Below are 25,577 nucleotides of genomic sequence, written 5' to 3' on the forward strand. Positions count from 1 at the left end.
ATATTTGAGAAATCTAGAAGGAAATATCCTATTCTATGGCACATTTTAGATGTTTTTTTTTTATTTAAATTAAAAAAACACACACACACACACACACACACACACACACACACACACACACACACACACACACACACACACACACACACACACACACACACACACACACACACACACACACACACACACACACACACTATTTCCCACAAGTCTCATTTTGGTTATCTGATATCAGGAATTGCTCATCTTATCCAAACCATACAATTAATACAATCTAGAAATGGGTATATATTCTGCATTGAAACATACATGGTAATTTCTATGCTTTTACTTCTAGTAATGTATAATAAAGTATACAGGGGATGTAGTTATAAACCCGGTAGTTGGGATGGGCGGCACTTAGAATGCCAGTGTTGGAATCCCGGCACCTGTCAGTATCCCAGCGCCAGCATCCCGACGGTAAATATTAGGTTCAGGTGCGGGGAAGGGGGGTTATGTTCAGGCTACAGGGAGGGTTAGGGGTAGGGTTAGGATATTTGCCAACAGGTGGTGGTATCCTAACCCTGTCAGGATGCCCGTGTTGGGATTCTGACTGCCGGCATCCCGTACCCAACCTGTATACAGTACAGTGGCTCACTGCCCACAGTGTATCATCCGTAGAGTACAGAGGAGCAGTGCCCACAAAGTGTCATCCTTAGAATGCGCAGTGGAGCGGTGCCCACAGTGACTCATCCCTAGAGTGCTGTGCCCCCAGGTTGTCTTCCCTTGAGTGAGTAGTGCCCCTAAGGCTGTCTTCCCTTGAGTGAGCAGTGCCCCCAGGTTGTCTTCCCTAGAGTGAGCAGTGCCCCCAGGTTGTCTTCCCTTGAGTGAGCAGTGCCCCTAAGGCTGTCCTCCCTTGAGTGAGCAGTGCCCCCAGGCTGCCTTCCCTAGAGTGAGCAGTGCCCCCAGGCTGCCTTCCCTAGAGTGAGCAGTGCCCCCAGGCTGCCTTCCCTAGAGTGAGCAGTGCCCCCAGGCTGCCTTCCCTAGAGTGAGCAGTGCCCCCAGGCTGTCTTCCCTAGAGTGAGCAGTGCCCACAAAAGCCTACCTAACCCAATGACTTGTCACAGAAACATACAGCCCAAACTCCCTTTTACTATGAGTTAGAATTTTTGTAGTTATTCACTGGATGCTGCCATGTTTCTCTTAATGTCTGCTCCTCACATTATTGTGTATGCTGCTTAGTGTGGGACTTCTTCAACAGTAAGTACCAGAGGGAAGAGGTGTTTCTGAGCCTGGTGAAATTAGTTTTTATTTCTTATTTAAATTTCAGCTGAGAAAAAGCCACGTGTCAGGTTCAGCAATCTGATGGAAGTCAGACAGCTCCCGTCTAGTCAGGCTTTGGAAGCCAAATTATCCCGCATGTCGCACCCACCAGTCCGAGATAGTGAGTCTGGCCTGAGAGCAAGCGGGAAGTTCACAGTCTGCCAAGTGGCGAAGATTAGTTTCTTCTTCTGCTTTGTGGTAAGATACTTTTTGTGGGTTACTCTGATTTGTGTCAACTGACTTATGGTGCCTACACAATATGCGATGTGCTCGCGACGCAATATCGTGCCCGATTTCCCCTGAACTCACCCCGGCAGTCCTGTACATGATTTGGTGTAAAAAAAAAAAAAAAAAGTGTCCAATTGACCTATGATCTCACGACCTATTGTGTCTGAGATTGGCAGATCTTACCTGCAGCAGGCAAGATCTGAAGATGCGATGTACAACCAGCGGGTACGCGCATCGTGAGTGGACACTCATGATTTGGACATATTGTACACAATTTGTCGTTCCGATGCGTCAAAATCGGGCGAATTGTGTAAAATATCACATAATGTCTAGGCACCTTAAGCCTGAAGATCACACTGATTCCTGTGCTTAGTGACTTACCCTTATTGTATCTCTCCCCCTGGCTGATGCCTGTGCTTAGTGACTTACCCTTATTGTATCTCTCCCCCTGGCTGGTGCCTGTGCTTAGTGACTTACCCTTATTGTATCTCTCCCCCTGGCTGATGCCTGTGCTTAGTGACTTACCCTTATTGTCTCTCTCCCCCTGGCTGATGCCTGTGCTTAGTGACTTACCCTTATTGTATCTCTCCACCTGGCTGGTGCCTGTGCTTAGTGACTTACCCTTATTGTATCTCTCCGCCTTGCTGATGCCTGTGCTTAGTGACTTACCCTTATTGTCTCTCTCCCCCTGGCTGATGCCTGTGCTTAGTGACTTACCCTTATTGTATCTCTCCCCCTGGCTGGTGCCTGTGCTTAGTGACTTACCCTTATTGTATCTCTCCCCCTGGCTGATGCTTGTGCTTAGTGACTTACCCTTATTGTATCTCTCCCCCTGGCTGGTGCCTGTGCTTAGTGACTTACCCTTATTGTATCTCTCCCCCTGGCTGGTGCCTGTGCTTAGTGACTTACCCTTATTGTCTCTCTCCCCCTGGCTGATGCCTGTGCTTAGTGACTTACCCTTATTGTATCTCTCCGCCTGGCTGATGCCTGTGCTTAGTGACTTACCCTTATTGTATCTCTCCGCCTGGCTGATGCCTGTGCTTAGTGACTTACCCTTATTGTATCTCTCCCCCTGGCTGATGCCTGTTCTTAGTGACTTACCCTTATTGTATCTCTCCCCCTGGCTGATGCCTGTGCTTAGTGACTTACCCTTATTGTATCTCTCCCCCTGGCTGGTGCCTGTGCTTAGTGACTTACCCTTATTGTATCTCTCCCCCTGGCTGATGCCTGTGCTTAGTGACTTACCCTTATTGTATCTCTCCGCCTGGCTGATGCCTGTGCTTAGTGACTTACCCTTATTGTATCTCTCCGCCTGGCTGATGCCTGTGCTTAGTGACTTACCCTTATTGTCTCTCTCCCCCTGGCTGATGCCTGTGCTTAGTGACTTACCCTTATTGTATCTCTCCGCCTGGCTGATGCCTGTGCTTAGTGACTTACCCTTATTGTATCTCTCCCCCTGGCTGATGCCTGTGCTTAGTGACTTACCCTTATTGTATCTCTCCGCCTGGCTGATGCCTGTGCTTAGTGACTTACCCTTATTGTATCTCTCCCCCTGGCTGATGCCTGTTCTTAGTGACTTACCCTTATTGTATCTCTCCCCCTGGCTGATGCCTGTGCTTAGTGACTTACCCTTATTGTATCTCTCCCCCTGGCTGATGCCTGTTCTTAGTGACTTACCCTTATTGTATCTCTCCGCATGGCTGATGCTTGTGCTTAGTGACTTACCCTTATTGTATCTCTCCCCCTGGCTGATGCCTGTGCTTAGTGACTTACCCTTATTGTATCTCTCCCCCTGGCTGGTGCCTGTGCTTAGTGACTTACCCTTATTGTATCTCTCCCCCTGGCTGATGCCTGTTCTTAGTGACTTACCCTTATTGTATCTCTCCGCCTGGCTGATGCTTGTGCTTAGTGACTTACCCTTATTGTCTCTCTCCCCCTGGCTGATGCCTGTGCTTAGTGACTTACCCTTATTGTATCTCTCCCCCTGGCCGATGCCTGTGCTCAGTGACTTACCGTTGTTGTATCTCTCCCCCTGGCGGATGCCTGTGCTTAGTGACTTACCCTTATTGTATCTCTCCCCCTGGCTGATACTCCTGCTCGGTGACTTGCTCCTTATTGGCTCGCACAGTCTGTCTTTTTTGTTTGCGCCTAGTGATTAATGACTGGCTGACTATGCTGACGCATATCTTTGGCTAATGCTGAGAAGGGGTGACTGGCTTTGCGTGTAATATGAAAAGTCTACATTCAGAATGGCCACAGATTCAGGACATTCAGAAAGGTTGACAAGTTCATAATGTTGACGTTGAACATGTCGACACTAGAATGTTGACAATTTTTTTTTGCTTATTTTAGCCCCACCTTGAACATTAGAAAAACCACCCATATGTCGACGTGTTAAATGTCCACGTCACGAATACGTCTATCTTTTTGCATGTCGACACAGTGATTGTCGGCCTAAAGACCATGTCGACATTCAGAACCTGCCAACATTCTGAATGTTGACTTTTTGGATGTCGACCATCTGACCGGATGTCCTGGCTTCTGCGGCTCCATTTTAAGCATGAACTAAGTAATTCCTCTCTGTGTGAATTCACAAAAAGGGCGTCATAGCCCTGAAACGTTGGTGACAATATACTTCATGCGTTTAAGAGCGCCAAGAAACGGCACACCAGTCCTGGGTTTTCGTGCAAGCTCACCGCAGCTAGTTTTTATTGTGCAGTAAAACAGAAAAATAAATGCTAGCTCTAACTAAACAATAGATTCCCCCTCTCAAATTGGTTGGGCCTACTGCCCTCATCACTAACATAGGCATATGCACAGTACTTACAATTAGTACGTCACAGTGTCTCTTGAACAAGCCTGACTGCCTGCTCTCCCCAGGTATGAGACACTGAGCCAAACCCTGACACACTAAAAAAAAACACATCTCTTCTACACTGGCCTTCGCTCACCGATTTATTGCATCTATGTTATGTTTTTTACTTTGTTTATGTGAACCAGAAACTTTTGAATGTTGAACCTATGTTTTTATTAAAAATAAACATTTGGTATCTTTCCTTTTGACCTTCTGTTGGGTGATTTTCTGGTGGAGGGTATATCCACAGGATCCCTCATGGTCTAATGTCACACAGTTCAAAAGGATAATACCTTATGTAAACATTTAGAGGACGGGCTTTCACATTCAAGCAACCTGCTAACTCAAAATATATATATATATATATATATACACATACCCATCAAAGGTGCGGCACTCACGGTACTATATGCGTGCCTATATATATAATCTGCGTGCGTGTGTGTGTATATATATATATATATATATATATTTACTAGATCATTGATATTTTTTGGTTGTTTATTGGCTTCATGGTTATAGCATTTATTGGATTATTTAAGAGTTTTTCTCTTATACCTACACAGCATGAATATTTGAGACTGCACTTTATCACATGGGCTGACACATGCGCTGTCTAATTGAGAAAAGACTGCGCTCTAATGTAAATGCAGGGACATATGGTACAAACAAAAAATGGATGTAGAACAATTTAATAATCTAAACATAAAACAGAAAGCCTGTAGCCAATAAACAATACATTAAAAACACATGTAGGTATAAATACATATACATCAACAACTGAAAAGCTATTCTGTCATGAATAATGTGTAGAGCATACAGGAATAGCGTAAAAGTATCAAGGCACAGGTGCAGTTGATCAGACTCCCAGAGATTGTATCTCAATGGCCAGATACAGGTTGCAACATAGAAACTAATTGTAAACACAATGCAGCTGTTATGTATCAAAAATAGAATGAATATTTAAAATATGTAGTTAGAAAAATAGGATTCCTGGGTGAATTAGTTCGGATAACTGTAGTTGGTACCAGTACTCTCTGTATATTTGAAATATAATAAGGTGCCCGTCACAATGATGAATAATGCACTGTGGAATAGGTCAGGGACTTAGCAATCAATAGTGCTCCAGCCGTATGATAAAACAATCCAGTTTTAATATTAGGTATTTATACCTCTTGGGTGCATAGCAGTCCTGAAAATGAACTCCAATACGTGCAAACAATGTGTCAAGGATAATACTGGCTGCCTGTGGGCAATACAGTCTGAGAATAGCAGGACAAGTAACCTTAGGAACTGTGTATATTTGAATGACACTCACGGTCGGCTTCTGTTCCTGAGTAACCGATAAGGCGAACAGTGACGGCAGCAGCCCAGCAATAGGCAGCGACTGGTGGCAGCTCCGGGACAGAGACTGATGCCCGTCCCCGTGTTGTACCAACGGGATGACTGGAGACTGCTGACGAGACGCACCGCTCTGGCCTCCGTGAGAGGGCCGTGTAACGTCGGTGGAGGGTATCTCCCAAACTGGGATCACGTGGACTCACTCCGTGGGTGGTCAATCTCAGTCTCCGCAGTGTGAGATCCCGGTAATGGATGAAGGCGGTCGGCAGCTAAATGCGGAGGCACCGTATAAGTGCAGAGTAGGTCCCCGGGAAACCTATACAGGAAAGCAGCAACGCGTTTCGCCTACACTGTAGGCTTTTTCAAAATAGAATGCTCTCCTTGAATTTACTGACCATATAAATAGCATCAGCATGAAGAATACTGGATAATGAAATAATGGCTATTAACCATTACTAGTCTGCCTAGATGCTTTGTAATGGCTTTACACATAGTAAAGAGATTTTTTTACACAGTGATATGGTTATCAATAATTCATATAAAGAAGCTCATATACATCTTAGAACAATTAATTATTAATGAGTAACATCAAATTAAAGATTTAATATATATATATATAACTACACAGCATAAGTATAACAGTAATAGGACTGCGCTGACTGTTTGTACATATTCCCAATAATGATCCATCAGAGCGTGGCCTGGTTATTAGTAGTATCGCTGCAGCTCTAGGGCTCCGCATGCTGCGCTATTGGGCCTGTTGTATAGTATCGTACTGATGACACCTATCTAATCCCTATGTTTTATCTCAATAGGTTGTGTTCAGGGACCGGGAAAGTACATAGCAAAATATGAAATGTTCTGTCCACTTTCTGAAACATTTAAAAGTGTATTTATAAGTGTTTCTGACATTTCTTTTATAAAATTATTCTAGGTTTTAGTGTCTCTTATACTAGAATAATTATCTGCTGTCATTTGATATATAGCACGACGTCATCTGATTTTTCTCGGGATGCTGTCCTTTGGTTTCTGCTGTGTTCTGTGCATTTCACTTGGTCTAATACACATCTGCTGTTTTGATTTCATTAGTGGTTTTTGGCAAATTATTCCTATCAAGAGGCGCTGTCAGACACACAAGTCGCAATAGTAAACATCATTTCCTCCACATCAGGTAAGTTTATATGTGATTTATTAGGTCGTTTCAGTAGTATCGGCTAGTGCAAATATATGAGATCGTTTTGTAGTTAGACTGTTGATATTACGAAGTATGCAGAACCGTCTTAGGGCCGAATTCAGTTAGCCTTGAAAAGCCGAGGTCAATGAAAAGCGCAATGTATTCATCTGTTTGGACGTGATGTTTTCGCCATGCGATTCCCCGCTTTTCGCCCTTTTCAATTCCAAAACAGGCGATAACGTGGATAGGCGAATGTAGTGAATAGCAAAAGTAGCGAAAAGGATTGCATTTTCTGGGGCAATCAGTCTGTACCCCATAAAAAGCCTTACTGACCCTGGGAATCGGTATACAGTAGAAGAGTATGTATAGCCCTAATAATTTAGTGATCTTATATTGAGTCAAAGGGCTGTTATATGCATGTTGTTGTTATTTTTATTACATTTTATTTATAGGGCGCCACAAGTGGTCCGCAGCGCCGTACATATACAGTAAAGGGTATACAGAACATTACATAACAATACAGTAACCAAAATATAAACAGAGCACAAGTGACAATTAGCAACACAATTCTCCATACACAGTACAGCTCTGAAGGTGAAGGCTGTCATAGAAGTGCTAGAGAAGAAAGCTGTGAGACAGTGGTGAGGAGGATCCTGCTCCTAGGAGCTTACAATCTAGGGGAGAGGGGAGACAGATGACATGAGGCATGAGTGTGTAGAGGGGGACCTGAGTGTTGGAAGTAGGCAAGGTAAAGATGGCTGAGGCGGGAGGAACAGAGACTTGGTAACACGGTTATGTGGTGGAAGGGTATACTTTGATGAACAGATGAGTTTTCAGTGCACGTTTGAAGCTCTACAAGGTCGGGGAGAGTCTGATCGAGCGAGGGAGCTCATTCCAGTGAAGGGGGGGCTGCACGGGCAAAATCTTGGATAAGTAACCAGGGTGGAGGAGAGGTAACAGTCATTGGCAGACCAGAGTGGGCAGGAGGGAGTATGTAAGGAGATGAGGTTGGAGATGTAGGGAGCAGTAGAGTTACAGAAGGCAGGAGGGAGTATGTAAGGAGGTGAGGTTCGAGATGTAGGGAGCAGTAGAGTTAGAAAGGGCCTTGTATGTGAAGGTGAGGAGTTTGAAGAGCATTCTGTAGGGGAATGGGGAGCCACTGCAGGTTTTAGCAGAGGGGAGCAGTGTAAGTAGAACGGCGGGAGAGGAAGATGAGTGTAGCTGCAGCACTGACAACAGATTGGAGGGGAGCAAGATGGCAACATGGGAGGCCAGTGAGAAGGTTGCAGCAGTCGAGCTGAGAAATGATTAGTGAATGAATTATCAGTTTGGTAGCTTTCTGGGAGAGGAAAGCCCTAATGTGAGCGATGTTGCGTAGCTGGAACCGACAGGATTGAGCCAGAAATTGAATGTGGGGGGCAAAGGAGAGGGTGGAGTCAAGGGTGACACCCAAACAGCGAAGTTGGGTGACAGGGGTGATGATGGTGTTTTCAACAGTGATAGCGAGATTGCAGGGGCGTTTCTAGAGAGGAGGGGGCCCGTGTGCAGTCTCCGACACGTGCCCCCTCCTCTCCGCCCAGTGGCCGGCAGCGCACTGACCTGTGCGCGGCCAGCGCGGGGTTATAGACTCTGGGCACTAGAGTGTGCCCAGAGTCTATGATGTATGCACAGGTCCCCAGGAAAATGGCCACGGCGGCCATTTTCCCTGTACTGTGCATGCGCAAACGACGGGAAAATGTCCGTCGCGGCCATTTTCCAGTCGTTTTACAGCGCCGTTCCCCCGCGCCGACATGGGACTCCGGAGAGGTAAGTAATATTATGGGTGCAGGGTGTGCGGTGCGGGGCCCCCCTGGACTCAGGGGCCCCTGTTCCCCGCACACCCTGCACCCATTATAGATACGCCCCTGTGAGATTGGTTGGAGTGAAGATTCTATTAGGGGGAAAAATCATGAGTTCGGTTTTGTCCATGTTGAGCTTCAGAGACCGCTCAGAGGACAGAAGGGGATAGTTCAGGAGAGGAGAGATATAGTTGCGTGTCATCGGCATAGAGGTGATATTGGAGGCCAAAGGAGCTGATGAGTTCTCCTAGTGTAGAGGTCTACTGGGAGAAGAGCAGGGGGCCCAGGACAGAACCCTGCGGGACACCAATGGGAAGGGGGAGAGGTGGAGCAAGAAGCACACACAGAAAAGGAGTGGTTGGTGAGATAAGAGGTGAACCAGGCATCGACTGTGTTAGAGATGCCAAAGGTCTGAAGGGTGAGGAGGAGGAGAGGATGATCAATAGTGTTGATTGCTACAGAGAGGTCCAGGAGGATAAGCAGAGAGAAGTGGCCCCTGGATTTGCTGCAAGCAGGTCATTGGTGACTTTGGCCAGGGCTGTTTCAGTGAAGTAAAGTGGGCAAAGGCCAGATTGGAGAGGGTCAAGGATAGAGTTGTCAGAGAGATAGCTGGTGAGGCGTCTGTAGACAAGCCGCTCAAGTAGCTTGGAGGCGAAAGGGAGATGAGAAATGGGGTGGTTGGTGGGTGAGGACTGGTCGAGGTTGGGTTTATTAAGAATAGGTGTGACAAGAACATGTTTGAATGATGAGGGAAAGATGCCGGTGGAGAGAGAGAAGTTGAATAGGTGAGCAAGGTGGGAGCAGGCGGTGGTGGAGAGGGAGTGTAGAAGGCGAAAAGGGAGGGGTCAAGGGGGCAGAGGGGAGAGGACAAGATGAGTGAGTGGACCTAGTCACCCTTTTTGGGGCTGAAGGAGCACAAGGTGGGGTGGCTGGGAGGTGCAGATGGTGGGGGAGGTGGGGTTGCAGCAGGTAGATTCGAGGATATAATGTGACGGGTTGCCTCAATTTTAGAAGAGAAGAAGGAGGCAAAGTCAAATGCAGTGAGGGAGGATGGGAGGGGTGGGGCGAAAGAGAGTGTTGAAAGTACCAAAGAGGTGGTGGGGATTGGAGGACTGAGAGGAGATGAGCGACTGGAAGAAGGATTGCTTGGCGAGGGAGAGGGCCAAGCTGTAGGAAGAGAGGACAAACTTGAAGTGAAGGAAGTCCGCCAGAGAGCGAGATTTCCTCCAGAGGCGCTCGGCGGTGCGGGAGCATTTTTGGAGTGCCAGTGTTGGTGTTTGGACTGACAGAGGGGAACAGAGGAGATGGGGGCAAGCAATGGAGTCAAGTGCAGAAGTGAGGGTGATGTTGTAGGAGGCGGCCGTCTGGGCAGGCCACAGTTGATAGGGTAGAGAGGAGAGTGTCAGGTGAGGAAGACAGGACAGCAAGGTCAAGAGTCTCAAGATTGTGCCTGGTTATGGTGGCTTTGGGTGAGGGGAGGAGTTGAGAGAGTGAAGGAGAGTAGATGGTGGTCAGAGAGGGGAAAGGGAGAGTTGGAGAAGTCAGAGAGAGCACACAGATGGGTGAATACAAGGTCAGGGGAGTGGCCGAGACAGTGGGTAGCGGGGGAGGTCAATTGAGAAAGACCAAGGGAGGAGGAGAGGGCAAGAAGATAGGTGGCTGCAGGATTCATAATGTCAATAGGGATGTTAGTCACCAAGGATTATGGAGGGGAGGTCAGCAGAGGGGAAGTGGGGAAGCCAGGCAGCGAAGTTGTCAAGCAATTGAGTGGGGGAGCCTGGGGGACGGTAGATGACTGCAACACGGAGATGAATGGGGTAGAAGAGATGGATAGAGTGGACCTCAAAGGTGGAGAAAGAAAGGGAGGGCTCAGGTGGGATAATGCGAAAGGTGCAGTTGGGGGATTAGAGGATGCCCACTCTGCCTCCTTGGCGATTGTCAGGTCTGACACAGGAGAGAACCCCATAGGAGAGGGCAGCAGGGGAAGCGGTGTCGGAGGAGGAGAGCCAGGTTTCGGTGATGGCGAGAAGATTTTGAGTGTGGGAAATAAAGTGGTTGTGGATAGCGGGCAGTTTATTGCAGATGGATCTGGTATTCCAGAGGGCACAGGAGAATGGGAGGGAGGGCATGGGGGATATGTCGATGAGATTGGCTGGGTTGTAGGTGAGGGGAGGTGGGCTAGCTCTAAGGAGAAGGTGTGAGCCAGTGGAGATGGTTGGTATGGGGCAGGGGTGACGAGGCATGGTTGCTGACTCAGGGTGGAGGTAGGGAGGCGAGAGGCAAGGATGGCAGGTGAGCAAATAGGAGGAGGGCAGGAAAGGGGATGCAATCGGGAAGTCGGCTAACATATACCGACAGCCGGCTTCCCGACTGTCATATACCGGCAAGGGTAAAATGACTGGCGTCTAGATGTAGACGCCGCTCATTTTACCAACGCCGGGAAACCGGCACCCGGCATCCTGATCGAAGGGATGCTGGGCACCGCGAGCGGACAGCCGCGCAGGGGGGGAGGGTTAGGTTTAGGTCTCCGGGGGGGTCTTACGGTTAGGCACCCCCCCCCCCACCCAGGAGGTTAGGGTTAGGCTAAGGGGAGGGAGGTTAGGGTTAGGCACCCCCGGGGGACTTAGGTTTAGGCAGCGGGAAAGAGGGGTATAGGTTTAGGCACTTAGAAGGGGGATTAGGGTTCGGCACTTGGGGGGGGGGACTTAGGGTTAGGCACCCCCCCCAGGAGGTTAGGTTAGGCTAGGGGGAGGGAGGGTTAGGGTTAGGCACCCCTGGGGGACTTAGGTTTAGGCAGTGGGAAAGGGGGGGTTAGGTTTAGGCACTTGGGGGGGAGGTTAGGGTTAGGCACCCCCCCCCTCCCCCCAGGAGGTTAGGTTAGTTAGTACTTACCTGGGGACGATCTGGATTTCCAGAGCTGTCGGCCTGTCGCTGCCGGGATTCGAACTGTCGGTCATGCGGCCGGCGGTATTACACACCGATTCCCAGGAAAGCACAGCAGATGATGCAGGTATTTAGAGGGGAGGCAGACAAGTAGGCAGTGTAATACGTTGGTGAAGTAGAGGAAGAGAGTAGGTAAATAGTATTGGAGGAATAAAAGTCAAATGAAGAGTAGTAACTATTAAACAGGAATAAATTCAGACAGGGTAATCAAATGTATAAAAGGCAAAATGACATTGTTTGGGATGTGCAGTCAGATGTTTCTCAGAAACTTAAATTTTCAAATGCAAGAAGCTGCTGCTGAGGAGAAAAGTTTTTCAGTGTCCAAACCAGGGTGATCAGTGTAGAGTGTGCAGGTTATGCAGTGTCCATACCAGGGTGATCAGTGTAGAGTGTGCAGGATATGCAGTGTCCAAACCAGGGTGATCAGTGTAGAGTGTGCAGGTTATGCAGTGTCCAAACCAGGGTGATCAGTGTAGAGTGTGCAGGTTATGCAGTGTCCATACCAGGGTGATCAGTGTAGAGTGAGCAGGTTATGCAGTGTCCATACCAGGGTGATCAGTGTAGAGTGTGCAGGTTATGCAGTGTCCATACCAGGGTGATCAGTGTAGAGTGAGCAGGATATGCAGTGTCCAAACCAGGGTGATCAGTGTAGAGTGTGCAGGTTATGCAGTGTCCAAACCAGGGTGATCAGTGTAGAGTGTGCAGGTTATGCAGTGTCCATACCAGGGTGATCAGTGTAGAGTGAGCAGGTTATGCAGTGTCCATACCAGGGTGATCAGTGTAGAGTGTGCAGGTTATGCAGTGTCCAAACCAGGGTGATCAGTGTAGAGTGTGCAGGTTATGCAGTGTCCATACCAGGGTGATCAGTGTAGAGTGTGCAGGTTATGCAGTGTCCAAACCAGGGTGATCAGTATACAATGTGCAGGTTATGCAGACTGCTGGAGTTATTTTTGTTGACTCTCTGTGTTGCTTGAGTGTAGTCCATCTATGGTGCATATTCAATTAGCCGCGAAAAGTCGGCTAAGTTTCGTCTGGCGGACTTCCCGCCTACAACGCGTGTTTTCGGAGAAAATACTTCGCGTGTGCGCAGCTGCTTTTCGCCCTACTCATTTCCAAAGGACACGAAAACATGTCACAGCGAAACTCAAACAGGCAAAAAGTGCTGTTAGACTTGGTGAAATCAGCCTGACACCCCCCAAAGCATGCACTAACATTGGGGATCACTGTAGATACTCCCGAATAGTCCTGCTGAAGGTATTTGGGGTACTTAAATGCTCTCATTAGCTGCTAATTAGCGTCTTTGCACAAGTGGTGAAGAATCGCATTTATCAGTTTTTGTTGGTGAAAATAACTAGTCCCAGAAAACTTGGGGTACATGAAAATGGCTGCAAGCATGGTTAAAAATTGCAAAACTGAGGTCTTAAAAAACACCTGCAATCAAAAATACACCTCCCCCATACTTGCAGACCCCTGTAAAGTCTTTTCGCCAGTCTTTAAGTTTGTACCCCAACTTTGAACTTTTTCACCCATTTTTTGTTTTGTTCGTTTTTTTTTTTTTACACAGTTTACCTTTGGGGACCTGTTCTAAGGGTGCAGGGTGGTTTCCCCACCTTTGCATCCCAAAACCGCAATTCTGCACTTTTTTCCGACCGCTATTCATAGGCAAAACTTTTCTGATGGGTACATTGCATTGCGTTTTCGCACCAGCAAAAAGGCGCCACAATTGAATACGGGGATAAGTTTCCACTTGCAAAATGATGTAATCGAAGAACTTTTTTGCCAAAAATGGCTTTTCGCCACTGATTGAATACGGCCCTATGTAAGCGTTGGCTTGCAATATGTTTTCATTCGGTTTAACGCCGGTATAACGCTGATATTAATTTTAAATGCTCAATACTCTTTAGAACTAAACACTTCAGAAACTAAACGCCCTAAGAGCCTAAACGGCCTAGCAACATATTTGCATAAGTGCTGTAAAATGATATAAAGCAATGTTTTTTGAGAAAAATAAGCACCGTAGTTAAATTTGGGGTATATATAAATGGGTACCAGTATATTTTGGTGTCTCTAAAGTGAACATTTAAAACAATCTAAAAAATACACCTGCTGCAGCCTCCTGCAATCCTAAAAACACGTGTCTCAACCTTATAGCCCTCCCCCAAAATACCAGGCCCACTACTCTTTACCCATTTTCCAATACTTTTTAGGGTGTTTAAGTTTTTTTTTTTTTTTGCCTAATTAGTCATTGGGGGAGGGGGTTGTCCAAAGGGTTCTGAATCAAGTCCCCACATATGTACCTCAAAATAGAGATTTTGCACCTAATTTCGCCTTTCTCTGGGTGGAGAAACTTATTTGCCTGTTTTTGCCTATGGATTTTCTGCGCAGGCAAAATGTCCTGGAATTGAATAGGATGGAAATCGGCAAAAACTTTTCGCCAAACCGGACTTTTCGCCTCCAATTAAATTAATTCCTTAATCTTAAATACTGAGAGTTACTTATTGACAATGCCCAATGGTGCAAACCTGCGTTACATGGATGCTTGGATTTATTGTGAACCCTGCAGACAGACAGACATTCTGATTGGCTGCCATCGGTTAGTGCACTTTAATCTGAGCATATTTCCTAAATACTCCTGTGTTCCAGCTACTTGCAATTGTAGCACGCCCTTCATTTTACAATCGTACACAAAGCATTCCTTTATCGTAGGTGCAGAAATATGCTGAGCTTTCTAACGCCGGACGCTAGGAGCCTTCAGAGACGCATGCAAATGGCTGCACCTACAATTTATGTTTTCTCCCTAGGGCTCATGCATAAGAGGCCGCCCGAGGCCAACATCAGCATCTTTGCGGGTCTGCAGCGCTATTCAGAGTAGCACAGAAGACAGCCTGATTTCCACTTGCGGCCAAATGGCTGTAACTGGGCGTCAACAGGGCATTCGCACTTAGCGTAGGAAGCTTGCATTGGGCATGAAGACAGAATTGCAGAGGTGAACGTACGCAGAGTTCTGCCAATTTCAGATGCATATTTTGCTCACAGGATAGGGCTGGCGCATATTTGTGCTGAGTGATGACGGCGGGTTTCCCGAGTGGATGTATGGGTGCTGCGCAGCCAAACCTGAGTGCGGCCGGAAGTCCGCAGCTATTTTCGAGTACGCAGTGCGGCTCTGAACCAGGCCCTAACTATGCAACCTCAATAAATAAGACCCGTGTGCCAGACACTGTAATTTGGCGTATCCACATTGTTTGTTAAAGAACAGGGAAAAGCAGATAAACACAACATCACATCAGTAATTAGTAAAAAGCGGACATTAACTAAAACGGGTTGCATTGATCAAAGGATGGGCATCTCATGCATTTTCCCATCAAGCAGTAAAAACGTAAATCACAGGATGTAGGGGTTGATGTATCAACCAATGAAAAGAGTGGACCAGTGGAGACGTGGCCCATAGCAACCAATCAGCTTTGAGGTAGCATTTATCAAGTACATACTGTAAAATTATTGGTAGAAACGGATTGGTTGCTTTGGGCAAGTTCTCTACAGTGTTTTCACTGGTTGGTACACCAGGCCCCTATTACAGGACAGGCCATTATCCAGGATCTCGTGGACAATAGTCACCTGCTGATTTGCGCTAATGAGTTGCAGCCATTTTATATGAATGCAAGAGTTCATATGTTAAGTCTGTGGCATTCTCCTCCATCCTGGTGTATTTTAGCGCTGGGAGACTATTCGCTTTCCACAGCTACATTCTATACTACCCAAGTCCATGTCATTACTTAGATTTTTGTCCATGTTCTTATTTTACCTCAGGTCTGTTCACCTTGATCCTGGCCTCTGTCTTTCCAAGCAACAGCGGCGACCGGTTCACACTTTCCAAACTGTTGGCTGTTGTCTTAAGGTAAATGTTTGGGATCTCTACAGCAATCCTCACTCCATGTTACCTTGCGTTTGAAAGCCCCCCCTCTCTTTCTCTATACCCAATCTCTGCTCTGCAGTCTGATACCGTCTCCTTAATAGAAATATTTGTTACGCTGATATAGCTCACATATCCGTCTATTCATGTCTATTTGGTGACCTAATCATTTTTTTTTTTTCATGAATTCATTTTTATTTATTTTATTTATATATATATTTTTTTATTTTATTTTCTAGCATTGGAGGTGTGGTGCTTGTTAGCTTGTCTGGCTCTGATAATTCAAGAGACAAAGATACTATAGGTAAATGCCCAGTTACCAGGTATTCTAGTAGAGAATTTAAGTTTGAAGAGGACATTATTAAATGTTTGTTACATTATTAATGAACTGTTCAGCCTCTCCTGCTAGTTTTCTTATTTCCCTGCTGTGACGTTTTGCAAATAACTCTCCAAAAGGTTTTGTACCATGACAGGAGTTTTGTACATATCCGCGCTGTCTACCTATCTGATAGTATAACTGCGGTGCCCTCTGATAGATGTTCAGTGACACAACACCTTCTCCATGAAAATTGTTTAATCTCACATACGGTCATGCCTTGTGTTACATACACTTGCCATTTTCTTCTATCCGCAACAAACCAGCACACCTACCACGTTCTTCCATCCATAATACACCAACACACCTGCCACGTTCTTCCATCCATAATATAGCAATACACCTGCCACGTTCTTCCATCTACAGTCAGGTGCATAAATATTGGGACATTGACAGAATTTTCATATTTTGGCCTCTATTCACCACCACAATGGCTTTGAAATGAAACAAACAAGATGTGCTTTAACTGCAGACTTTCAGATTTAATTTGAGGGTAATTACATCCAAATCAGGTGAACGGTGTAGGAATTACAACGGTTTCTATATGTGCCTCCCACTTTTTAAGGGGTCAAAAGTAATGGGACAAACTAAACAATCCGAAATCTAACTTTCACTTTTTAATACTTTGTTGCAAATCCTTTGCAGGCAATTACAGCCTGAAGTCTGGAATGCATAGACATCACCAGACGCTGGGTTTCATCCCTGGTGATGCTCTGCCAGGCCTCTACGGCAAATGTCTTCAGTTCCTGCTTGTTCTTGGGGCATTTTACCTGCAGTTTTGTCTACATCAAGTGAAATACATGCTCAATCGGATTCAGGTCAGGGGATTAACTTGGCTATTGCATAACATACCACTTTTTAGCCTTAAAAAACTCTTTGGTTGCTTTTGCAGTATGCTTCGGGTCATTGTCCATCTGCACTGTGAAGCGCCGTCCAATGAGTTCTGAAGCATTTGACTGAATATGAGCATATAATATTGCCCGAAACACTTCAGAATTCATTCTGCTGCTTTTGTCAGCAGTCACATCATCAATAAATACAAGGGAACCAGTTCCATTGGCAGCCATACATGCCCACACCATGACACTACCACCACCATGCTTCACTGATGAGGTGGTATGTTTTGGATCATGAGCAGTTCCTTTCCTTTTCCATACTCTTCTCTTCCCATCACTGGTACAAGTTGATCTTTGTCTCATCTGTCCATAGGATGTTGTTCCAGAACTGTAATGGCCTTTTTAGATGTTGTTTGGCAAACTCATATCTGGTCTTCCTGGTTTACATCTTGTGGTGAACCCTCTATATTCACTCTTGTGAAGTCTTCTCTTGATTGTTGACTTTGATACACATACACCTACATCCTGGAGAGTGTTCTTCATTTGGCCAAATGTTGTGAAGGGGTTTTTCTTCACCAGGGAAATAATTCTTCTGTCATCCACCACAGTTGTTTTCCGTGGTCTTCCGGGTCTTTTGGTGTTGCTGAGCTCTCCGGTGCGTTCTTTCTTTTTAAGAATGTTCCAAACAGTTGATTTGGCCACACCTAATGTTTTTGCTATCTCTCTGATGGGTTTGTTTTGATTTTTCAGCCTAATGATGGCTTGCTTCACTGATAGTGACAGCTCTTGGATCTCATATTGAGAGTCGACAGCAACTGATTCCAAATGCAAATGTCACACCTAGAATCAACTCCAGACCTTTTACCTGCTTAATTGATAATGAAATAACGAGGGAATAGCCCACACCTGTCCATGAAATAGCTTTTGAGTTGATAGTCCCATTACTTTTGGCCCCTTAAAAAGTGGGAGGCACATATAGAAACCGTTGTAATTCCTACACCGTTCACCTGATTTGGATGTAATTACCCTCAAATTAAATCTGAAAGTCTGCAGTTAAAGCACATCTTGTTTGTTTCATTTCAAAGCCATTGTGGTGGTGAATTGTGGCCAAAATATGAAAATTCTGTCAATGTCCCAATATTTATGCACCTGACTGTATAATACACCTACACCTGCCACATTCTTCCATCCATAATATAGCAACACACCTGCCTCGATCTTCCATCCATAATACACCAACACACCTGCTACGTTCATCCAGCTATTATATATATTTGGGCACTCAAAAAAACATTTGAATCGCCGCCCATGACTACATAGCAAATCTACTCACCATATTCTATCAACAATTTAAAACCAACCCCAGATGTTGTGATCTTCCGTAACAAACCAACGCACCTGACATGTTCTTCTACCAATTAAAGAACAAACCCAGACGCCATGTTCTTCCTACTATGACAATCCAACGCACCCATCATGTTCTTTCATCCATAACAAAACCAACACAACCCCCATGTAATCTAGGACAAAACCAGCACACTCCACTAATTATAAAACAAACACACCTACCATAATAAGCAAATGTGCCAATCATGTGCTTTTATCCATAATAAACAACTCACACATGATGTTCTTCCATCAACAACAAAACCAACACACCTGCCATGTCCTTCCATTCATAGTAATCCAAAGCACCCACTTAGGACAAAACCAACGTATCAGCCAAATTCTTCCATCTATAATAAACCAAAACACCTGCCACGTTCTTCCATCCATAATACACCAACACACCTGCCACATTCTTCCACCCGTAATATACCAACACACCTGCCACATTCTTCCACCCGTAATATACCAACACACCTGCCACATTCTTCCACCCATAATACACCAACACACCTGCCACGTTCTTCCATCCATAATACACCAACACACCTGCCACATTCTTCCACCCGTAATATACCAACACACCTGCCACATTCTTCCTCCCATAATACACCAACACACCTGCTACGTTCTTCCATCCATAATACACCAACACTCCTGTCACATTCTTACACTAACACACCTGCCACGTTCTTCTATCCATAATGAAATCAACACACCTGTAACATTCTTCCATCCATTATACACACTTTCTCCATGAAATTTGTTTTATCCAACATATGGTTATGCTTGTGTTAGATACAGTTTGTGTTCTTTAATATATAAAAGGAACTGACTTTTAAAGTGTTTTTTTTTTATTTGTATTATATTGTTTGTCTGTGTCTGTGGTAGGCCGTGATTCTTTATCAGGTCAGTGTCTGAGGATTCAAAGTGTTTTTTGTTTTTTTTTAATTCAATTGAATGTAGTCTTAAAAATTGCTTGAAAGTGCTAACTTTGTTATAATTCTGTCTTATGGAGGTAAGAATACGGCGGGTGCATTAAATTATTCTGAATGAAAGAAAATGGCGGGTGCATTGATTTATTGTGAATGCAAGAATGTAGCGGGAGCTTTAATTTGGGTTTGAAACAACAACATGTCTGTCGTGTTGGTTTTGTTACGGATAGAAGAACATGGTGGGTACATTATTATGGGTGTAGGAACATAGCTGGTCTATTGGTTTATTATGGATTGAATAATATGGCAGGTGTGGTTATTTTGCCCTAAATTGAAGAACATTGAAGGTGTGTTGGTTTATTGTGGATAGAAGAACGTGGCAGGTGTGCTGCTTTATTGTGGATGGAAAAACATGGCAGGTGTCCTGCTTTATTGTAGACGGAAAAACATGGCAGGTGTGCTGCTTTATTGTGGACGGAAGAACGTGGCAGGTGTGCTGGTTTATTGTGGATTGAAGAACATGGCTGGTGTGTTGGTGTATTATGGGTGGAAGAACGTGGCAGGTGTGTTGGTGTATTATGGATGGAAGACCATGGCTGGTGTGTTGGTGTATTATGGGTGGAAGAATGTGACAGGTGTGTTGGTGTATTATAAAATGGATGAACGTAACAGATGTGTTGGTGTATTATAAAATGGATGAACGTAACAGGTGTGTTGGTGTATTATGGATAGAAGAACGTAGCAGGTGTGTTGGTGTATTGTGGATGGAAGATTGAGGCAGGTGTGTTGCTATATTATGGGTGGAAGAACGTGGCAGGTGTGTTGGTGTATTGTGGATGGAAGAACATGGCTGGTATGTTGGTGTATTATGGGTGGAAGAACGTGGCAGGTGTGCTGGTTTATTGTGGATGGAAGAACATGGCTGGTGTGTTGGTGTATTATGGATGGAAGACCATGGCTGGTGTGTTGGTGTATTATGGATGGAAGACCATGGCTGGTGTGTTGGTGTATTATGGGTGGAAGAATGTGGCAGGTGTGTTGGTGTATTATAAAATGGATGAACGTAACAGGTGTGGTGGTGTATTATGGATAGAAAAACGTAGCAGGTGTGTTGGTGTATTGTGGATGGAAGATCGAGGCAGGTGTGTTGCTATATTATGGATGGAAGAACGTGGCAGGTGTGGGTGTATTATACAGTCATTGGCATAAATATTGGGACATTGACAGAATTTTCATATTTATGTCCCAATATTTATGCACCTGACTGTATAATACACCCACACCTGCCACGTTCTTCCATCCATAATATAGCCGCACACCTGCCACGTTCTTCCACCCATAATACACCAGCACACCTGCCACATTCTTCTATCCATAATGCACCAATACACCTGCTACGTTCATCCATTTTATAATACACCAACACACCAGCCACGTTCTTCCGTCCACAATAAAGCAGCACACCTGCCACGTTCTTCCGTCCACAATAAAGCAGCACACCTGCCACGTTCTTCCATCAACAATAAAGCAGCACACCTGCGACGTTCTTCTATCCACAATAAACCAACACACCTTCTATGTTCTTCAATTTAGGGCAAAATAACCACACCTGCCATATTATTCAATCCATAATAAACCAATAGACCAGTTATGTTCCTACACCCATAATAATGTACCCACCATGTTCTTCTATCCGTAACAAAACCGACACGACAGACATGTTGTTTCAAACCCAAATTAAAGCTCCCGCTACATTCTTGCATTCACAATAAATCAATGCACCCACCATTTTCTTTCATTCAGAATAATTTAATGCACCCGCCGTATTCTTACCTCCATAAGACATAATTATAACAAAGTTAGCACTTTCAAGCAATGTTTAAGACTACATTCAATTGAATTAAAAAAAAAAAAACACTTTGAATCCTCAGACACTGACCTGAAGAGAAGAATCACGGCCTACAACAGACACAGACAAACAATATAATACAAATAAAAAAGAAAAACACTTTAAAAGTCAGTTCCTTTTATATATTAAAGAACACAAATTGTATCTAACACAAGCATGACCATATGTTAGATAAAACAAATTTCATGGAGAAAGTGTGTATAATGGATGGAAGAACGTGGCGGGTGTGTTAGTGTATTATGGATAGAAGAACGTGGCAGGTGTGTTAGTGTATTATGGATAGAAGAACGTGGCAGGTGTGTTAGTGTATTATGGATAGAAGAACGTGGCAGGTGTGTTGGTTTATTATGTATTGAAGTACATGGCAGGTGTGTTAGTGTATTATGGAAGAACGTGGCAGGTGTGTTGGTGTATTATGGGTGGAAGAATGTGGCAGGTGTGTTGGTGTATTACGGGTGGAAGAATGTGGCAGGTGTTTTGGTTTATTATGGGTGGAAGAATGTGGCAGGTGTGTTGGTGTATTATGGGTGGAAGAATGTGGCAGGTGTGTTGGTGTATTATGGGTGGAAGAATGTGGCAGGTGTGTTGTGGTATTATGGATGGAAGAACGTGGCAGGTGTTTTGGTTTATTATAGATGGAAGAATTTGGCTGATACGTTGGTTTTGTCCTAAGTGGGTGCTTTGGATTACTATGAAGGGGAAGGACATGGCAGGTGTGTTGGTTTTGTTGTTGACGGAAGAACATCATGTGTGAGTTGTTTATTATGGATAAAAGCACATGATTGGCACATTTGCTTATTATGGCAAGTGTGTTTGTTTTATAATTAGTGGAAGGACAAGGTGGAGTGTGCTGGTTTTGTCCTAGATTATGGGAGTTGTGTTGGTTTTGTTATGGATGAAAGAACATGATGGGTGCGTTGGTTTGTCATGGTAGGAAGAACATGGCGTCTAGGTTTTTTCTTTAATTGGTAGAAGAACATGGCGGGTACGTTGGTTTGTTACGGAAGATCACAGCTTCTGGGGTTGGTTATAAATTATTGATAGAACATGGTGGGTAGATTTGCTATGTAGTCGTGGGGGGCGATTCAAATTGTTTTTTTGAGAGCCCAAATACAATGGGCACCCGACAGAGCAATTCAGTTGTTGCTCCGTTTGAGCGCCAGTGCCACGTGGGTGCGACTAAAATAGTTGAACCGCCCCCATGAATCTGTACCCACTGTCCTCTGACCAGAGACCTCTGTTGTTGGTGTTTGTTTTATCAAACCTTCTAAAGAGCATGGGGGGGAAGGGGTGTTGCCCATAGCAACTAATCAGAGTGTAGGTATTATTTATCCAGTACTATAAAATAACAGCTAGAATCTGATTTGTTGCTATGGGAAACGCCTCCACTACCCCTTTTTGAAGCTCCCGAAATGATTCTGACTGAACGTATAGACGTACGGCTCTCATTTGCTTCTTGTATCGCAACGTGTCATTCGTTATCTAAGCTTATCTCCTGAGAGTAACAAAGACGTCTGCCGGATCACAGCTATACTGAGACCCATCATTGTTTGCTTCACTACTCAAAGAGTGAAAAAATACTTCTATAAATAGACCCATTTTATTAGGGTTACTTGGAGTTTGCTATTTTTATTTGGTTTGATAAAAGATTATGATTGAGATGTATCAAGTCTTGGGGAGAGATGAAGTGGTGAGGTTGCCTATAGCAACCACTCAGCTTCTAACTGTCATTTCCTAGACTGTGCTAGATACATGACAGTAAGAAGCTGATTGGTTACTTTGGGCAACTTCTCTTTCTCTCTAAAGCTTGGTACATCTCCCCCATATTAGCTAACCTACTATGTATTTATGTTGAACGGAATATATGAATTCCTATTACTAACTTTTATATAATAATTATCTTAGTCAAAGAATCAAGTTTTCTCATTGTCCCAGTTATTGTCCCTTCACATCTCCAGGGTTTATGATGAGTAATTTGTGCAGCTTGGGTGAATGTTTCTGAGTACACCTGATTCCTACATACATACATACATACATGTATACATACATAATTTCTCACTTGTTGCAGAGTTTCTCATTGTCTCAGAACTGATATTATAATTAATATAGGGTATAGGGGGTGGTCAGTCTACAGGTATATTCACAAAAATAATAGTGATAACAGATGTATAGCCGAAAATATTGTCAATATCTGTTCAAAATGGCAGCTCTGCCTTATCAGTGCTATAATGATGTATGTTCTTGTTCGACGGTGTTCCCCAAGAGTCAGATAAATACCATGGACAAAAAGGAGAGAAGAGGAGACATTTTTCTCCTCCTTTTTGTCCATGATATTATAATTAGTAAGAATAGATTGGTATTGATGTAACTCTGATTCTGTTCTCCCTTAGAACCACTGAATAATTAAACTAAAGGCGACATTATTGTGTTTAGGTTGTAAAATAACAGGGGAGCCATGCAGCCAATGTTACCACACTGTTCCATGGCAGTATACACTGGTCTCCAGCCATAGTTATGGAACAGACCACAAATCCTGTGTTACACTAATAGCACCAAGCTCCATGACTTGCCCATTGCCTGGAAATCACTGCTAGTGAGTCATCTGTGTTACACTAATAGCACCAGGCTCCATGACCTGCTCATTGCCTGGCAATCACTGCTAGTGAGTCATCTGTGTTACACTAGTAGCACCAGGCTCCATGACCTGCTCATTGTCCTGCAATCACTGCTAGTGAGTAATCTGTGTTACACTAGTAGCACCAGGCTCCATGACCTGCTCATTGTCCTGCAATCACTGCTAGTGAGTAATCTGTGTTACACTAGTAGCACCAGGCTCTATGACCTGCCCATTGTCTGGCAATCACTGCTAGTGAGTCATCTGTATTACACTAGTAGCACCAGGCTCCATGACCTGCTCATTGCCTGGAAATCACTGCTAGCGAGTCATCTGTGTTACACTAGTAGCACCAGGCTCCATGACTTGCCCATTGTCCTGCACTCACTGCTAGTGAGTCATCTGTGTTACACTAGTAGCACCAGGCTCCATGACCTGTCCATTGTCCTGCAATCACTGCTAGTGAGTCATCTGTGTTACACTAGTAGCACCAGGCTCCATGACCTGCTTATTGTCCTGCACTCACTGCTAGTGAGTCATCTGTGTTACACTAGTAGCACCAGGCTCCATGACCTGCTCATTGTCCTGCACTCACTGCTAGTGAGTCATCTGTGTTACACTAGTAGCACCAGGCTCCATGACCTGCTCATTGCCTGGCAATCACTGCTAGTGAGTCATCTGTGTTACACTAGTAGCACCAGGCTCCATGACTTGCCCATTGCCTGGCAATCACTTCTAGTGAGTAATCTGTGTTACACTAGTAGCACCGGCTCCATGACCTGCTCATTGCCTGGAAATCACTGCTAGTGAGTCATCTGTGTTACACTAGTAGCACCAGGCTCCATGACCTGCTCATTGTCCTGCAATCACTGCTAGTGAGTAATCTGTGTTACACTAGTAGCACCAGGCTCCATGACCTGCTCATTGTCCTGCAATCACTGCTAGTGAGTAATCTGTGTTACACTAGTAGCACCAGGCTCCATGACCTGCCCATTGTCTGGCAATCACTGCTAGTGAGTCATCTGTATTACACTAGTAGCACCAGGCTCCATGACCTGCTCATTGCCTGGAAATCACTGCTAGCGAGTCATCTGTGATACACTAGTAGCACCAGGCTCCATGACTTGCCCATTGTCCTGCACTCACTGCTAGTGAGTCATCTGTGTTACACTAGTAGCACCAGGCTCCATGACCTGCCCATTGTCCTGCAATCACTGCTAGTGAGTCATCTGTGTTACACTAGTAGCACCAGGCTCCATGACCTGCTTATTGTCCTGCACTCACTGCTAGTGAGTCATCTGTGTTACACTAGTAGCACCAGGCTCCATGACCTGCTCATTGTCCTGCACTCACTGCTAGTGAGTCATCTGTGTTACACTAGTAGCACCAGGCTCCATGACCTGCTCATTGCCTGGCAATCACTGCTAGTGAGTCATCTGTGTTACACTAGTAGCACCAGGCTCCATGACTTGCCCATTGCCTGGCAATCACTGCTAGTGAGTCATCTGTTTCACTAGTAGCACCAGGCTCCATGACCTGCTCATTGCCTGGCAATCACTGCTAGTGAGTAATCTGTGTTACACTAGTAGCACCAGGCTCCATGACCTGCTCATTGCCTGGCAATCACTGCTAGTGAGTAATCTGTGTTACACTAGTAGCACCAGGCTCCATGACCTGCTCATTGCCTGGCATTCACTGCTAGTGAGTCATCTGTGTTACACTAGTAGCACCAGGCTCCATGACTTGCCCATTGTCTGGCAATCACTGCTAGTGAGTCATCTGTTTCACTAGTAGCACCAGGCTCCATGACCTGCTCATTGCCTGGCAATCACTGCTAGTGAGTAATCTGTGTTACACTAGTAGCACCAGGCTCCATGACCTGCTCATTGCCTGGCAATCACTGCTAGTGAGTAATCTGTGTTACACTAGTA

The 25,577-nt window shown here is 45.0% G+C and overlaps 1 protein-coding gene across 2 annotated transcripts in view; it reads left to right on the forward strand.

The window, feature by feature from the left end:
• Window positions 1-25,577, forward strand: part of SLC35F5 (solute carrier family 35 member F5) — a 79,010-nt gene that overhangs the window by 26,042 nt on the left and 27,391 nt on the right. For both annotated transcript variants that reach the window (XM_088475499.1, XM_088475500.1), the window contains exons 7-10: window positions 1,310-1,500; window positions 6,815-6,896; window positions 15,488-15,575; window positions 15,830-15,894. In XM_088475499.1, coding sequence (XP_088331625.1) covers window positions 1,310-1,500; window positions 6,815-6,896; window positions 15,488-15,575; window positions 15,830-15,894 — 426 coding nt within the window. The remainder of the gene's footprint in view (window positions 1-1,309; window positions 1,501-6,814; window positions 6,897-15,487; window positions 15,576-15,829; window positions 15,895-25,577) is intronic.

Source organism: Taudactylus pleione, unplaced genomic scaffold (genome assembly GCF_031769625.1).
Source record: "Taudactylus pleione unplaced genomic scaffold, aTauple2 ptg000173l, whole genome shotgun sequence".
Taxonomy (NCBI): Eukaryota; Metazoa; Chordata; class Amphibia; order Anura; family Myobatrachidae; genus Taudactylus; species Taudactylus pleione.